Below are 15,981 nucleotides of genomic sequence, written 5' to 3' on the forward strand. Positions count from 1 at the left end.
CCGGCTTCCTATTTCGGGAGCTGGGGGTGTGGGCCACGCCTCACCACGTGATACAAGGGCTATTTAAAGAGGCAGCGCGGGCTGGGAACCGTGGGTCCCGGAGTCCTTGCACGCCTGTTCTGTCCTTGTTCGGCCTAGCCCAGCCTCACCATGGTGGACGCCTTCGTAGGCACCTGGAAGCTAGTGGACAGCAAGAATTTCGATGACTACATGAAGTCACTCGGTGAGCGCAACTCGGGGATGCTGGGCTGGAGAGGGCCTGGCAGCGTGCGCAGCCGTGCACAGCGTTCGAGCGCTGGCTAGTGCCGGCAGGGCTGCTGCATCCCTCCTGCTCAGCGATGGGGAACAGGGGGACGCGGAGAAGGTGGCATTCTGGTCTAAGGCACGCATGTTGGAAGGGGGCTTATCGGAAGGGGACTTTCTGGTCTGAACCGGGCTAGAGGGATTCCCAGATAGGGAGGTGTAGGGAGGTAAGATGTATCTGTTGATGTTGGGGCACGGATGCGCTTTCCAGGAAGAGGGGTATACATAGTGTCTGGAAAGAGGTGGGTTTGTGTAAAAAGAGAGCATTTATCGCATAAGGTGGGAGGCTAGCTGGAGGAGGAAAAGCAGGAATATGGGTGGTTTAGGGACTGGAAAGTGTGAATACGGAAAGGGAACGGGGCAGATGGGGAGTGTACTATGGCAAAGCTTAGAGAGGAGGAAACTCCTAGGAGGAGGGAGATGGGAAGAGAGAGGAACAAGGGGGTGAATGGGATATGAGGAAAAGGCGAGATAGGGGCCCTGCACAGTTAGCAACAACCCCTGCCCCTCCATGTTGAACTAGAGAAACATGGTTGCTGGAGAATGCTCTCTCCCTGGTCCTGGAGTCTCTGACCTTATCCTGCAGTGATGTGTTACTAGGCTTTAATCACCCGTCAGTGAGCCTAGTGGTAGGCTGGGGCAAGAGGACCCATCCCCTGCTGGCTCAGCCACTTGTTGGGGGAAGGGTCTGGTGGAGAAAACCACTGGACTTCGGATGCAGCACGGTCCTGGAGCAAGGCCAAGATCTGTGAGATGCAGCAAGGGTCTTCGGTCTAGGAGGGTGTGGTTCTTCAGATGGGGAAGAATAAAGATTCAGAGTGCTTAAAATCTGAAGTCCTTGGAGATACCGATACCCCATGCCTTGCCTAGTCTGACAGATGGGGAGACTGAGACCCAGAAAGAGTAGAAACTGGTCAGATCAGTCCCACATCAGATATGAAAACCTGGATTTCTAGATGTGCAACCCACAACAGTTTCCATTACGGACCCTGGGGGTGGGAGTGGTAGGAACTGCTTACCTAATGATTGACCTCTGCCCTTCTTCCCCTCCTAGTAGGGGCTTAGATGGAGAAGGTGGATACCCTTTCTCTTAAATCCCCAGCTATGAGATTATCCTAGTCTCCTGGGTTGGGACAAGGAAACCAGAATATTGTTCACAGCTGAGCTACATTCCATGCCTTCCTACTAGGGAAGGGGGACTGATTCTGGCAGTTACCCAAATAAGGGGTTGGGGGGTGGAGGGGACCAACCTCTCCCTTCTGTTCCTAACCCCTTCCTGAAATAGGGATCACAAGTGTTGGCTCTTGGGGCCTGAGTTCTCATGCCCCGCCATAGTATGCTGGGTACTATGCCCACTGACTCCAGGAAAGTAGCCCCTCTTGCAGCGGTGGGCCCTGGGCAGCTGTTGGGAAGTTGAGATGCCCAGAGTTAGCCCCTCCTTCCAAGCCTCCCATAGCAGACATTCCAGCTGAAGAAGACCTGTGTCCCTGAAGTGAGCTGCAACATCCTTACCACACTTGTTCCCTTATATTGCCCCAAATAAGGAGCAAATTTGGGCTACAGGGCTGAGAATCCATCCAGCCTGCTTTTCTCCATACACAGATGGAAAGGATGAGAGAGGTCCATGGGGGAGGAAAGAGCATCCTCAGCTCTCTCTGTAAATAGCATCCACTTCCTTTCTATGTAGAACCCAGCTCTTTCTGAGCCTCCAAAATCGGCTCCATTTTGGTCTCAGTTTCTCTTGGCTCAGTCCCTTACTCATTCCACAGTGGTTCCTTTTCTCAAACACACCACACCTCTGGGTAGGTCCTAAGCAAACAGAGCTCCTTGCATGGTGACAAGGCCCTGCTCTTCTGGGGACTGGGGTCAGCCTGTCTCACTCTGATAGCAGGGGCTAACCAGAGATTTTGGAGCCTAGATTCATATCCAGATCTGGCATTCACCTCTCGGGGAAGCTGTAACCTAAAGGGGTTAAGGCTTTGCTGGAGTTCTTTGTTTCACACTCTTGCAGGACACTCAGGGAAGTTGTGCTGTGGTCAGTGGGGGACTCCCCCTAGGGCCTAGACCAGAAGCCAGGATACCTGGATTCAAGTCCTTAACTGCACTAACACTCGGGCCTCTCCTAAACCTGTACACTGAGACACTCACCCTTCTGCCAACGTCCTCCCTAGGTCATGGAGAAGAGGGCTTGAAAATCCCTTCTGCCATATACAGGGGACAAGTGCACTGGTGTGTTTCAGGGCAAAAACTTCCAAAGGTGGAAAAGGCCTGTCGTCCCTCAGGCTTTTGGAAGGCAAGGTCCACATTTCTCTTCTTGCCTCAGCCCGTGGCTGGAAAGCTGCTCAGGTCCCCTGGAAGGGAGCCCTGTGCTCCAGCCTTGGGAGACTGTAGCTGAGCAGTTCCGTGAGCTCTTCACAACAGTTCTGCGTTCGAATTTCAGACCTGTGAGCCTGGGCTTGACCTCTCGGGTCTTTGCATCTGTGAGTGGACATAATAGCATCGTGCCTTCAGGGAGAACAAGGGGCTGAATGAGATAAAACACATTAATTTGTTACCACTCAGAAAGTAGCTCGTCCTAATCTCAGATCTGCTGTGACTTGCTGTGGCATGCCTGCGTCCCTTAGGCTTCTCATCTGCCCCCATGAAATCAAGGGTCTCTTCGCTGCACAGAGCTAGCAAGAAAACTGAATTTAAAAAACAGAGTCTCTGAAAGTTCTCGTACTTTTCCTTCTATCCTACATCCAGGCCTGAGAGTTGTTCCCTGAGGTCGTTGTACCCTGCCTTTGCCCTCCACTCATGCTCATAATCTTCCCCCTGCCCTCAGGTGTGGGTTTTGCTACCAGGCAGGTGGCCAGCATGACCAAGCCTACCACAATCATCGAAATGAATGGGGACACTATCATCGTAAAAACACACAGCACCTTCAAGAACACAGAGATCAGCTTCAAGCTAGGGGTGGAGTTCGATGAGACAACAGCAGACGACAGGAAGGTCAAGGTGAGTCATAAGAGTCTGGGGATTAAGAGACCTTGAGACCTGGCACCCTGTTACTGTACCTTGAGGGGCAGGTGATTTGGGGGGATTGAAATGAAAAAGGGGCATAAAGCCTGTGCAGTGCAGGCATGTCCCAGGTGCTAGGAGCATGCTAGCCCTGTCCTTGGGCTTCCTCCCTCCCTCCCTGGGGAATATCTGGTGCCTATGGGAGTTGGTGGCACAGAGCCTGGATGTTCTTCTGACCTCAGTGTCCACTCCAGCTCCAGCTGGATGATGTTGTGCATGGCATCCAAGAGCTCTGGGTTTCTTTCCAGTCTGCAGACAGGAGAGTTATGTGGCCATGGCTGTGATTTCAAGTACTTTAGGAACAATGCCCAGGAGAATTCAGAGCTCTTCTCTGAGTGAACAGGTCATTCTGGCCTCCAGCAAAGGAGGCAGCAAGGGACAAGAGGTAGAGACCTGCTCAAGATGTTTCCTTTTCTCCAACCTCCACCTCCCAGGCTTGGCCAGTGAGCCTGAGGAACTATTTCCAGTTCTGCCAGCCCACAGCCAGGAAAAGCTATGTTCTGGATAGGGCATCCTCTAAGGTGTGTTTGTACGTCTTCCCAAGCTGTAGCCCCTCTCCTCCCAAGTAGAGAGGGGACATGTACCAGCAGTCTCAGGGCCTGTCACCCTGTGATGGCTGTCTTTGCTGCTTGCCTCAGGCCTCCCAGCCCCTGGGCCAGGCATGGCAGAGACAGAACAAAAGGATTTTGACCTCTAAAGAGGGTCCCTATAGCAGTATCCTCCAGCAGAACCTATCACTTTGCCCCTCAGCTGTTTCTGCTTCCTGACAACTGCCCCAGAAAAGACAGGATAGGGTCTGTTCTCCTTGTGGAGAACCTGGCAGCAGAGCTGAGGTGGTGCCCAAAGATGTCATTCTACTTTGGAGACAGGTGGCTGTCATATCACATGCATCTGCTTCCTTGACCAGCCCACCTTTTTGAGGGACAAGAACCCTAATAAACCATAATGCTCTGGGATGCCTAAGCTTAACATAATCTAAGTAGGCAAAAAGCTTGGGGGATGGGCATGAGAAGTGAATTGGGAGCAAGAATGCACACCCACTCCCCATGCTGCTCCAAACATAAACACAGCCTTCTCAGACTCTCGTACTCAACCCTGCTCAGCCAGGGTCCCCTAGCCTGACCCAGAGCCCCCAAATTCCTAAAGAAAAGAGATCTGGGAGAGCTGCCAAATGAGAACCAGCTGATGTAGGCTGGCAGAGCCCAGAAGACTAAGTGGGCATCTGACCAGGGCTTTGGAACACTCCAAGGGCACCCAGTCCCTGGACCTGGCAGTTGCTGTCTACTTGTCAGCTGAAGGGGCCACGTGATGTAGAGCAAGAAGAGATAGGAATACAAAGTGGGAAGCTTATTTTCCAATACCTTCCACGCCAAGGTCTGTTAGACATTGTGTGTGATCACCACTAGGCTGGAGAGTCTCAGGACTCCTCACCAGTCTTCCCCAGGGATGTAGGAGACACACCCCTGTCTCCTAGGGGCTCTAGGGCTGTGGGTGTCGTGTGAGGATGGGATAAGTGTCCATTCTAAAGACCAGCAGCACTTCTCAGAGCCAGGCTGTTTGGCTCACCATATTGCCTGCCTCTGCCTACTTACCAACACCTGAAGGGCCCAGCCAGGCAATCGTGGAGCAGAGGCTGGAGGTGAACAAGACAGCCTTTGGGGCCATGCCGGAAGCAGGCCACCTGAGCTTTGGTCCTGGCACCATCATCATTTTGGGGCACAGCGCGGAGTTCTCTGTGGCCCCAGTGACCAGACACCATCTTGTCCCGCACTCCTGGCTCAGATCACAGCTCAGGCCTCTACCTCTCTCCACAGTCCACCGTGACGCTGGATGGAGGCAAACTTGTCCACGTGCAGAAGTGGGACGGGCAAGAGACAACACTTGTGCGGGAGCTAGTTGATGGGAAACTTATCTTGGTAAGATGGATAACTTTGGAGCCTCCCGGAGTTGTTTACTATTACTGCCCCTTTAGTCAAGCCTGTTGGGAAGGCCAGGGTCTCCCCCATGGGATCAATGGGGGTAGAGGCAGGGCTGGGGTGGGATTAGGTGGGAATATTCTGTGTGGTAGCTTTGGCCTCACACAGGCCTAGTTTCACATCTCAGCTTATGGGCTACATGACTTCAGACAAGTCACCTTCTCCAGCTCCCATTTTAAAATGGGCATTAACACCACCAACCTTGCGGGCTGCTGGGATGCCGGAGACCCTGACCCTGATGCAGAACATAGAGCATCCTAGAGGTGAGGCAGAGGGCTCAGGTGCTCCACAGCCTTAGTCTCCTCCTGTGTTGCCACCTTGCCCCACCCCGGGAAAGGTAGAAGAGCCAAATTAGATCCTAGGCTCCTAATACCCTCTTCTTCTGGGACTGTGCTGCCACATAGAAAGCCTCTGGGCAGGGAGAGACTGGTGATGGCGGGGCAATGACAGTGCAGTCCCTTTCACCTCATTCCAGCCCCACTGCCTCCCAGTGTCTTGCATGCCTGGCCTGCAAGTACCTGACAGCCTAGGAGGGGACAATCAGGCTGGCCCATCAGTCTGTTTAAGGACAAATTTGGGGACTTTGTTAGAAGAATGTTGCCATGACTGAACACCCCCAGATCCAAGGCAGAGGCAGCAGCCCCTGTGGTCTCTGCTTCCTAACTGTAGGACCTCAGGTTTTCACCCCAGCAGCGTCTTCCCTGCAGACCTTGGGTCAGCTATCATCTGCTCCCTACATTCTTGCATCATGGCAAGCAGGGGTCCCTGCAGAGTTAAGAAGAGGTGTCTGCCTTTGGTGGGCATGTGCTATGTGGGACCAAACACTCACTGGGTAACCGGACTATGGTGAAACCACGGGCCTGGCTCCGCGATGCGAGGCTGGATGGACGATGGTGGCTCAAGCCTCTGGCTTGTCAGGGAAGGAATGGAGAACTGGTAGCCTAGGACAGTCCTTCTCCAAGAGAGTCTGGACATTCTTACTCACCTATTTGTCTACGATGTGCCAGGCACCATCTGAGGCACTAGAGGAATGGTGCAAGAGAGAGCGACGGCCTGGGACAGGGACCAGTCACTTCCCCTCTCACAGGTCATTTCCCCAAAATTCTAGCAGAGGAATTAAGTGCCTAAATAAATGAAAAGCTTGGTGTATTAGGAAAAAATACAAAAAAGAACCTGGCACATAGTAGGTGGCGAATCCCAGGGAGACTCTTGGGATGAAGGCAGAGGCTCTCCCCATCAGAATGGAGACTGCCCCAGTACCTTCGGTGCCCTCACCCCTGCCCTAATCTGGCTCTGTCTTTCCTTCCAGACACTCACCCATGGAAATGCAGTTTGCACTCGTACTTACGAGAAAGAGGCATGACCTGCCCACTCCTTCACTGTCTGCTCCTCTGCCAGTCGGCTAGCCCTGGACTCAGCACCAGATTGCCTCATTTTTTCCTCCGGCATTTTGTATAAATCCACCTTGGTTGAGTTGGGGAAATACGTCTGGGGTCAGGTGGCACCAGCCTGGGTCCACTTCCGGCTCCCATTGTGTATGTTTGTTTTTTAACTGCATCCAGAGGGTGCTCTAAGGTCAATAAAGCAGAGCCAAGGTCACCAGACTGCGTTTTTCCCTTTGGTGACATGATTCTGAGAGTCTCAGTTTCCCTGTGTGTTGGAGAATAGGCAGGAACAACTGCCTGAAGGTCACGAAGCAGCAGCACTGGATGAGACCGAAATGGACCGTCTCAGGGGCAGTAGTAGTTGGTCACCTGACCCACTCCGTCATAAAACAGCTGTTCCCACACCTGGGCTCTCCACTGTCCCTCCCCAAGGCCACATGAGTGAGTCCAGTCTGGAATAATGAACCAGTGGCAGGGCTTCCCTAGGCTTGGCTACTAAACTGTCAGATCAGGCGCATTCTGCACTGCAGGCCCCTGGGTTTGGAAAGTTACTTTTTGTGCGATGCTGTGGTCTGTTTTTCCAGAATGCAGGGTCAGGACACGGGATGCATGCAGGCTTGTGCCTGGTGGTGGGAGCCAATGCCCACTGGCCAAGATGACAGCTAAGCTCCCGCCTGCGCCCTGGACCATTCATGGTTACAAATCTTAACGAGTTCTCTAATCAGCTCTGGGAGAAGAGGTCATCTAATCATTACAGAAGAGAGGGCTTATAAGTGACCTCCTAAGAAGGCTGTGACCTGTCAGTGTCTCTGGCTCTATATCTCAGCTGGGCCTCTCTCCAAGGTCTGAAGTAACATATTAAATGTTTTTCTATCAACTAATGCAGACTTGGTGACTTGTAAGTCTAAATTACCAGGAAGAGGGATTATAGTAATAAGAACATTCAGCAGGTTTAAAACCAAACACACTTCCATTTAGTGCCAGGAATTTAAGCAGAGACCTGAAGTGGAACCAAGTGACTCACACAGTAGTAAATACAAAGTAAAGCAATGAACTTGGCTTTAGCTGTCTGGTTCAGTGGTCTGGCAGAATGTCACACACAAGCTCAGTCACTGCAAACAACGGTTTTCTGGCTGTCACTGGTAGCATGGGAGAATCACGTTAGGAGGAATGGAAAAAGTGAGCACCACTTCTTACCATGTTCTCCCTCATCCTGCTGGTCTCCCTTGGCCCGTGTTAGATGCCGCAGGGATCACTCACCAGTCAGCCCAGGGCAGACCCAACAGGGAGGGGCCCATCCCTGTTCCAACTACAGCCAGACTTGCCTCCACAGCAGTACCTGTGGCTGCAGCCTGGACTCCTGTGCAGGAATCTGGCTCTGGCAGTGGCAGCTGGAGAGGGTAACAGGACCTCCTGCCGAATAAAGGAAGTTGAAGTGAATGAATGGATGAGCTGCAGGGGTCACTTGCAAAGGGACCAGGAATGATAAGTTAACAAGTCATTCAGGCAGATGCTTTGACATCTAACTCCCAAACCTGCCTGCTGCACGAGGGGAAGCCATCTCCCGTGGGTGAGGAGTCAGTGGGGTGGGAGGTATAACTCACACTACTGAGTCTTTCTGGGAGCCAGGGCTTAAGACACGAGGCTCCTGGTACCTCCTCCTCTCAACCACCCCCTCTACTCTTTCCACTCTCACTCTTTGTGCTTTTTCTTGTGCTTCTTCTTCTTCTTCTTCTTCTTTGCTGCCTTGCTATCTTTTGATGTGTGCCTTGCCCTCTTGCCTGTGTCACTCTCAGAGTCTGAGCTGTCCGAGTCAGACGACTTCCTGTCTCTATGTTTTTTCTTCTTCTTTTCCTGAAAAGAAAATTTAAAAGCAATGTTGCATGTATACATTTGCTTTAGAGTATCATGGCATATAATCAATAGGGGATCATTTAATAAATTATAAAGGAGGAACACCTGGGTGGCTCATCAGTTAAGTGACGGCCTTCAGCTAAGGTCACGATCCCAAAGTCCTTGGTTTGAGTCTGGCATTAGGCTCCTTGTTTAACATAGAGCCTGCTTCTCCCTCTGCCTGCTCTGCCTGCCCTTCCCCCTGCTTGTGTTCACTCTCTCTGACAAATAAAATATAAAAAAATAAAAATTTAAAAATTACAAAGCACTAATTAAAAAGAATAAAGTCTTCCAAGTATTAATAAGACAAAATGCCCCAAATGGGTGAAAGGACCACGTCATAATACAGTATGTATTCCAGATTCTGGGGTGCTTACCATATTACATAGTGTGTGCATATAATAAATATACACACACACATACATTTACATGTACCTGTATATATTTAAAATGCACAGAGAACAACGGAAAAGACACTGGCAACAAGTTACCTCAGGAATGAATGAATGGGGGAAAGAACATAGTCTTTTACTTTCTATTTCATGTAATTCTGTCCAGTTAGGTTTAAAAAAAAAAAAAAAAGGCATTCTTTTATTTAAAAAAAGCACAGGATACTGAGGAGGAAAGGAGTCCTTAGAGGTCACCCAGTCTGCCTGGAGACAGTGCCTCACATGCCCAGGGGCCCATACTGGGTGGGAGCTCCAGGGCCCTGGACTCCTGCTCTGGTTTCCAGCAGAGGCCGCTGCCAGGGAGAACAGCTGCCATCAACGAGTACAGCTCCAGCTGCTGCCCTTGGTGTGCATCATCTCCAACACAACAACCTTGGAAGATTATAAGGATGAAGAGAAAAGCCCAGAAAGAACTTTCTCCGACTACAAGCACCACAGGGTGCTGCCGAAGTAGCAACACCAACTCACACAAAAGATGGGCAGCAGATTCCCAGGCTTCTGTGCGCAGGGCTTCAAGCAGTTTTTAAGCAACATGTAACCTTTTCCTTGAATTTCAAATGTTCCTACTGCCTCAGGAAGGTTTCTAAGAAGCAGAGACTGAGGGAGAACGAAGAGAGGGTACTGAAGAGGCGCAGCTCCTGCTCCCCCTCCAGGCTCCCAAGCTGGCAGATGGCCGTGTGCCTCAGGAGCCCGCCGTGAGAAAGGAGGGACGAACACCGAAGCAGGCGGTAGACCCAGCCTCAAGTTCTGGCTCTGCCACTTCCGATCCTTCCTCTGTAACTCAGGACGAGTCACTTTATCTCCTGAGGCGTACTTTCCTCAAGTGTGAAATGGAGAGGAGAACAGCACCCAGGCTGCCTGTCTGTGGTGAAGGGGTAATGAGGGAGTATCTACAGCTCCAGCTGAGAGCCGCCTGCCCCAGATCACACAGGGAGGGGTTTGCACGCAGACTGGATGACTGGAAATCTCTTGAGCTTCCCTCGGAAGCACATGACCGGCCCCTCCCTCTACAGAGCAGAGGCAGGCCTCACGGTACAGTGGTCAGCGCCAACGATTTTGGAATAAGACAGAATAAAGTTCAAGGGCGCCTGGGTGGCTCAGTGGTTAAGCCACTGCCTTCGGCTCAGATCATGATCTCAGGGTCCTGGGATCGAGTCCCGCATCCGGCTCTCTGCTCAGCAGGGAGCCTGCTTCCCTCTCTCTCTCTGCCTGCCTCTCTGTCTACTGTGATCTCTCTCTGTCAAAAAAATAAATAAAAATCTTTAAAAAAAAAAAAAAAAAGAATAAAGTTCAAATTCCAGCTGCCACTTAATGGCTGTGTAACTTGGAACAGAGACTTAACTTTTTTGAACCTCAGTTTTCCTTTCAGTAAACTGCAAATAATAAATACTTAGTTCAAAGGATGCTGTGAGGATTAAACAAGATAAATACCAATTACCAGGCACTAAGTGCCTGATACACAGCAGGCAGTATGCCGCAGCTGTAAGTATTATTCTGTCATTTCAGAGAATGTTCTGACAGTCTAGCCACGTATCCATAGCAAATGAATCAAAGTGTTGAGAGGAGATTACCCTAACCACAATTCTTTCCTGTGGAGTAGAGAGAGGGGACCAAAGTTTCCCAGACCCCCATTACCAAGCAGTAGGAACCACAGCTAGGGGCAGTTGAGAACTGGTAAATCACTCGTTTGGCTTATGGGACTGCACCTTCCGGATGACAAGATCATGGAAGCCCATCACGGGATACAGGGCCTGGGGAGCCTCACCAGATCCTGCCCCTGAGGTAGGAGAGGGTCCTGGGAAAGTGAAGCACACGTGGAGTGTGGCACCCCTCCCCTCCAAGCCTGGCCTTCCCTGGATAAATAAATGAGGAAGGACAGTAGGAGTACTTTTTTTATGTCCAAAGAGCATTTTTCAAGCTTTCTGCATCCTTTATCTTATAATAAGAATCTGGTAAGGCCAAAAATTCAGGAATTATTATTCCCATTCTACATATAAGAAAACTATAACTCAGAGAAGTAAAGTGAAGTGACCACTCAGGTGATAAGGTCATTGTGCTTTCTAACTCAGAGTCTGGCATTATTTCATTTTCCTCCCTCTCAAAAATGCAGGCTGTAAGAAGTCACAGGCTGGGGCGCCTGGGTGGCTCAGTGGGTTAAAGCCTCTGCTTTCGGCTCAGGTCATGATCCCAGGGTCCTGGGATCGAGCCCCGCATCAGGGTCTCTGCTCAGCAGGAGCCTGCTTCTTCTCCTCTCTCTGTCCGCCTCTCTGCCTACTTGTGATCTCTGTCTGTCAAATAAAAAAAAAATATATATATATATATATGTTTTAAAAAAAAGAAGAAGAAGAATTCACAGGCTGTAAGGTGGACTGCCGCTAGAATACGGAAAGTGCTGAGGGGTATTAGTCTTCTAGACCTCAATCTCTGAACAAAGAAAATCTAGTCGTCCTCCAGCAGGTGGCGTCGATCACTGCAGCGGCTAGACAGGAGAAGATGGAGTACCAGAAGTGACACTGGCTTCTGGTCCCTTGACTTCATCTAAGGGGGAAGTGGAACAGAAGATAAAGGGTAAAAAATGACCCTGGGCATAAGCCACTGGCAGACAGGCCAGGAGGGGACATGGGAAAGAAGCCACTGCTCAGAACTGTTCTCCAGGAAAAGCCAATGTCTGGTGACAGCAGCTGGCCCATCCATTTTCTCTCATTCTGCAACAGGTCAGCAGCACCCCAGCACGATAAAAACAAACAAAAACTGAGAAAGGGAAATAACACAAACATTTATAAAGTACCTAATTTTCCAGATGCTAAGCTGGGCACTTTGCACATAACCTCCTCTAACCTTCACAACACATCCATTCAGTGGACATAATTATTCCTATATTTTCAGGAAAGAAAATGGTAAGTTCAGAGAGGCTGACAGACAAGGTGACTTGCCCACATGGCAGAACCGGGATCTGACTCGGGCTGGGTCCCAAAGTGGATGTTCTCTTCGCCCCATCTGCATTATGGGCAGCACTATCTTAGCACCTCCCAACCAAAAGGCTCTGATTTTGGCCCAAAATCAACCAAGCAAGCATTTATTCTTTATCTGTTCTTAAGAATTACTCCTAATATGTACATTGGGGAGGGTATGTGCTATGGTGAGTGCTGTGAAGTGTGTAAACCTGATGATTCACAGACCTGTACCCCTGGGGCAAATAATACATTGTATGTTAATAAAAATAATTAAAAAAAAAAAAGAATTACTCTTGAGAAATGATTGATTCTCAAACTGAGAAGTTCACTGGGGTAAACTTTTGGGAAGTAAGATAGAGTGCAATTCCTGGATAGAATCTACCTGTAATTCAGCAGTTAGTTTACCATAACTTGGAAAAGATAAGACCAGAAGAAAAGGCTTATCAATCAACTCACAAATATGTATTTAATTTTACTACCTACAAAGCACTTTGGAGAGCACGAGTTGCATACTGTGTTGCTTAGGAGATAAGGAGAACATGCCAATTTTTAATAGAATTCAGAGTACCTACTAACCCACTGAGTAGTGGAGCCTGGCCCCTTTCCTCCAAGCCTGAGCCAACCTCATCAAACCAGGGAAAGAGTAACTCCTTGTAACTATATAGTACATTCATTCAACAAATACTTATTGAGTACCTTTTAAGAGCCAGGAATATCTGTTAACTAATCTCTCTTAAAATAGTTGAGTAAGGTCAGAAATCAAGGATAATAAGCCTTCAAGAAACACATTATCTAATCAAAGATAAAAACTAATTAAGATACTAGGGAGTTCATGACAGTAACATAAGAAAAGTATAAAAACCATGTCATTGAAACACAAGGGAAAAAGCCATCATGTCTGAGGAATCTGAGGTTGGTTTCATGGAAGATACGCAGGCGTCATGCTTCTGAAGCATGAATATGGTCTTGGCTGGTGGAATGGTGGTGGTAGTGTTGATGAAAGAAGGAAGTTGGGGGGGCGCCTGGGTGGCTCAGTGGGTTAAAGCCTCTGCCTTCGGCTCAGGTCATGATCTCAGGGTCCTGGGATCGAGCCCCGCATGGGACTCTCTGCTCGGCAGGGAGCCTGCTTCCTCCCCCTTCTCTCCCTCTGCCTGCTTCTCTGCCTACTTGTGATCTCTGTGTGTCAAATAAAAATAAATTAATTAAAAAAAAAAAAAAAAGGAAGTTGGGGCCTTCCAGCTAGATGGAAGTCAGAAAGAGGCAAATGCTTGAAATATCTTTCAACGAGCGACAAGCCACCAGGAGCGACAAACCACATCCTGTGTAGCTATTTACTATGCACCAGATCCATCCCTTCTCTTGTATGCAAAACCCTGGATCTGAGGATCATCCCCTCTCTCCTGTATCATCTCCCCCTCCTTCACCAATTCATCCCCCCCCCCCAATAAACAAATATGCCGTAATAGTTCCCATTGAAAAAACCTCCTGAACAACCTTAACCACACTGTCACCCCATCGCTACTGAAACGGTTCTTGTCCAATTTACCAATGACCTCCACAGTGCCAAATCCGTGGTTCTCATTTACTTGATTAATCAGTCATACCTTGACAGTCCATCTGCCTTAGAACACACTCCTCCCTAACTTCCACCACATTTTCTTACTTCTCTGCTAACTTCCCAGGCGGTTCCGTTTCAGTCTCCTTTGCTCGTCTGTCCCCACCTCCAGTTGGAGTCCTAACTCTAAAAGTTGGGACACGCTGGGACTCAAGTCCTCAAAGCCCTGCCATCTCTCTGTATTTACTCTCCAGGTGACCTCAGATATTTACTTAAATACAATCTGTATGTACTGACTCCTAAATTTCTATCTCTTACGTGGGCCTCTCCTCTGAACTCCAAACTACACATCCAGCTGCCTTCCCTTGGTAGGTGCACGTGGATATGACAGGCCCTCTACCCCCCCCCCACCTCCGCTTCCCTCCGGTCTTCATAGGTAGAACCTCCAACTAAAGCCCAAATGCTCCCCACGCCCCCACCTACTTCTGCATCCCTTCTCCTCTCAACGCAAATCTTCAGTTATTCAGTCCAAAAACTCTGTGGGGTTATCCTCAATTGTTCTCTTTCCTACCTTACTACCAGTTACTCAGTCCAAAAACTTTGTGGGGTTATCCTCAACTATTCTCTTTCCTACCTTACATCCAATCCCTCAACAAATTCTGTCAGCTTTGCTGACTCCTCACTACCTCCAGCACCACCATCTCTTACCGGAATTATTAATATTGTCTACCAACTAGCCTGCTGCTTCCACCTTGCCTTCTGACTGCCCAGTTTCCACCAGAAGCCAGACTAATTCTCCTAAAAGGGAAGCCAGATCACATCGTCCCCCTGGTCAGACTTCTAATGACATCCATTTCCCTCTAACAGGACAGGTGCAATCCTCATATTCTCCTAGAAGGCCCTCCATGATCCAGTTTCCCCTAACTTCCTCTCCTCTCCCTCACTTCACTCCGCCTACTCCCACCTCCTTACTGTTACTGAAAGATACCAAGCTCATTCCGAACATCTGGCTACTACCCTTGGTGAAACGCTCGCTTTCCACTTCTCAGAGGAGCTTGCTTCTTGTCTTTCTTCAAACGTCCACCCAATGATGGCACTCTGAGAAAGGACTGCCCTCACCACTCTATCTACGATGGTGAGTAGCCTCTCCCTACTACCCCCATTCCAGCACTCCCTATCTTTCATCATCAAATTAATTTTTCTCCATAGCACTTACCACTACTTGGCATATTAGTCTTATTTTGTATTTGTTTACCAGTTCATTGGGACCCCGTTAGAGTGTAAGTGCCATGAAAGTAGGGACTCTACCTGTTTGTTCACTACTATACCCGCAGTGACTAGAACAGAGTTTGGCACATAGACACTTTTAACAAAGGAGGTTAAAGAACAGTTGTGTGTGGGAAGGAACTGGTCAGAGACGGTGCTGGGATTGTGAAGAATCTTCAAGGAACTCGGACTTTATTCCATAGAATGCGAATCACGTAAGGCTTTTGAGCAGACCACCCTGGACAACCTTGTGTTCTATCAGAATGGGTCCAGGATTGGCCTGAAGAAGTTCTCTGGAAAAGGGGGAAAATCCAGTACTGCAGCCAAGGGATGACAATCTTTGATCTGTTCTTTTATAGATAGTAGAGCAGAGAGTAAATACAGTAGCAACATCGGAAGAAGAAAATTATATTCTGGATCAAGTGCGGCTAAATTTCAATATAATTGTAGGCAGCCTGATCCTCAGTGCACATGCTTTCTTATACAGCACCGATTCAGAAAAATCCATGATGGCATATGATAAATGAAAGAAAGAAGCCTGCAAAGTATAGGCCAAAGATTCATGGAAAGATCATCCAGGGCTTCACTACAAAAACCTCTATTTCTGTTTTGCCACCCACTTCATAGCCCATTTCCATTTTCAATACATAGTTTCCTCTTGTTCTAATTATGCCCCAAAAAATGACTTACAATTTTCAGACACTTGGACAAAAATTGTCATGGTACTGAATGGGTATATAGGACCAAACCAATGCATACTCGGTACGTGGACAACATGTGCATTCACTATGTGTATATTTGATTTAAAAAGGTGGGAGCCTCAGGGCTACAAGGATCCCATGCTCCTACCCCTGTTCCCTTCATTATTACCTTCCAGCAGCAACAGGACTCAGCCTCTGTTACTCTCCCAACTGAGGGCAGGTCTCACTGAGTGAAGGAACTAAGGAGCTACAGATAGCAGAGCTTGTGGACGCTGCCTATTCAAAGGTAGCTGGTAATGCAGGTGTCTGAATCTGCCACTCTCACAAACCCAAAACATCCATTTCCAGTAGGAGTTTCCTCTGGTAAGGAAAGTCAATCTCCTATTGAAGTCAAAGATTTTAAGGGTAGGGGTCCCTGTCTGGCTCAGTCAGAGGAGCA

The 15,981-nt window shown here is 49.0% G+C and overlaps 2 protein-coding genes across 2 annotated transcripts in view; one reads left to right on the top strand and one right to left on the bottom strand.

Annotated features, from left to right (window-relative positions):
* Window positions 1–90: 90 nt before the first annotated feature.
* Window positions 91–6,941, top strand: FABP3 (fatty acid binding protein 3). The gene is made up of 4 exons (XM_032361548.1): window positions 91–223; window positions 3,128–3,300; window positions 5,178–5,279; window positions 6,649–6,941. The coding sequence occupies exons 1-4, from the start codon at window positions 151–153 to the stop codon at window positions 6,700–6,702; spliced, it is 402 nt and encodes a 133-aa protein (XP_032217439.1). The 5' UTR covers window positions 91–150; the 3' UTR covers window positions 6,703–6,941.
* A 708-nt stretch (window positions 6,942–7,649) lies between these two features.
* The window catches only part of ZCCHC17 (zinc finger CCHC-type containing 17), a 58,674-nt gene continuing 50,342 nt past the window's right edge, over window positions 7,650–15,981 (bottom strand). The window contains exons 8-9 of the mRNA XM_032361547.1: window positions 8,421–8,578; window positions 7,650–8,137 (exon numbers count right to left, since the gene is read on the bottom strand). Coding sequence (XP_032217438.1) covers window positions 7,981–8,137; window positions 8,421–8,578 — 315 coding nt within the window. The 3' untranslated portion in view covers window positions 7,650–7,980. The remainder of the gene's footprint in view (window positions 8,138–8,420; window positions 8,579–15,981) is intronic.

Source organism: Mustela erminea, chromosome 10 (assembly GCF_009829155.1).
Source record: "Mustela erminea isolate mMusErm1 chromosome 10, mMusErm1.Pri, whole genome shotgun sequence".
Lineage (NCBI taxonomy): Eukaryota > Metazoa > Chordata > Mammalia > Carnivora > Mustelidae > Mustela > Mustela erminea.

Bases quoted from the DNA above. Each gene is read 5' to 3' on its own strand.
- FABP3 (XM_032361548.1), top strand. From the start codon at position 151: ATGGTGGACGCCTTCGTAGGCACCTGGAAGCTAGTGGACAGCAAGAAT. The intron at 224-3,127 runs GTGAGCGCAACT...CCCTGCCCTCAG, and splicing joins TGACTACATGAAGTCACTCG to GTGTGGGTTTTGCTACCAGG. The intron at 5,280-6,648 runs GTAAGATGGATA...CTTTCCTTCCAG, and splicing joins TTGATGGGAAACTTATCTTG to ACACTCACCCATGGAAATGC.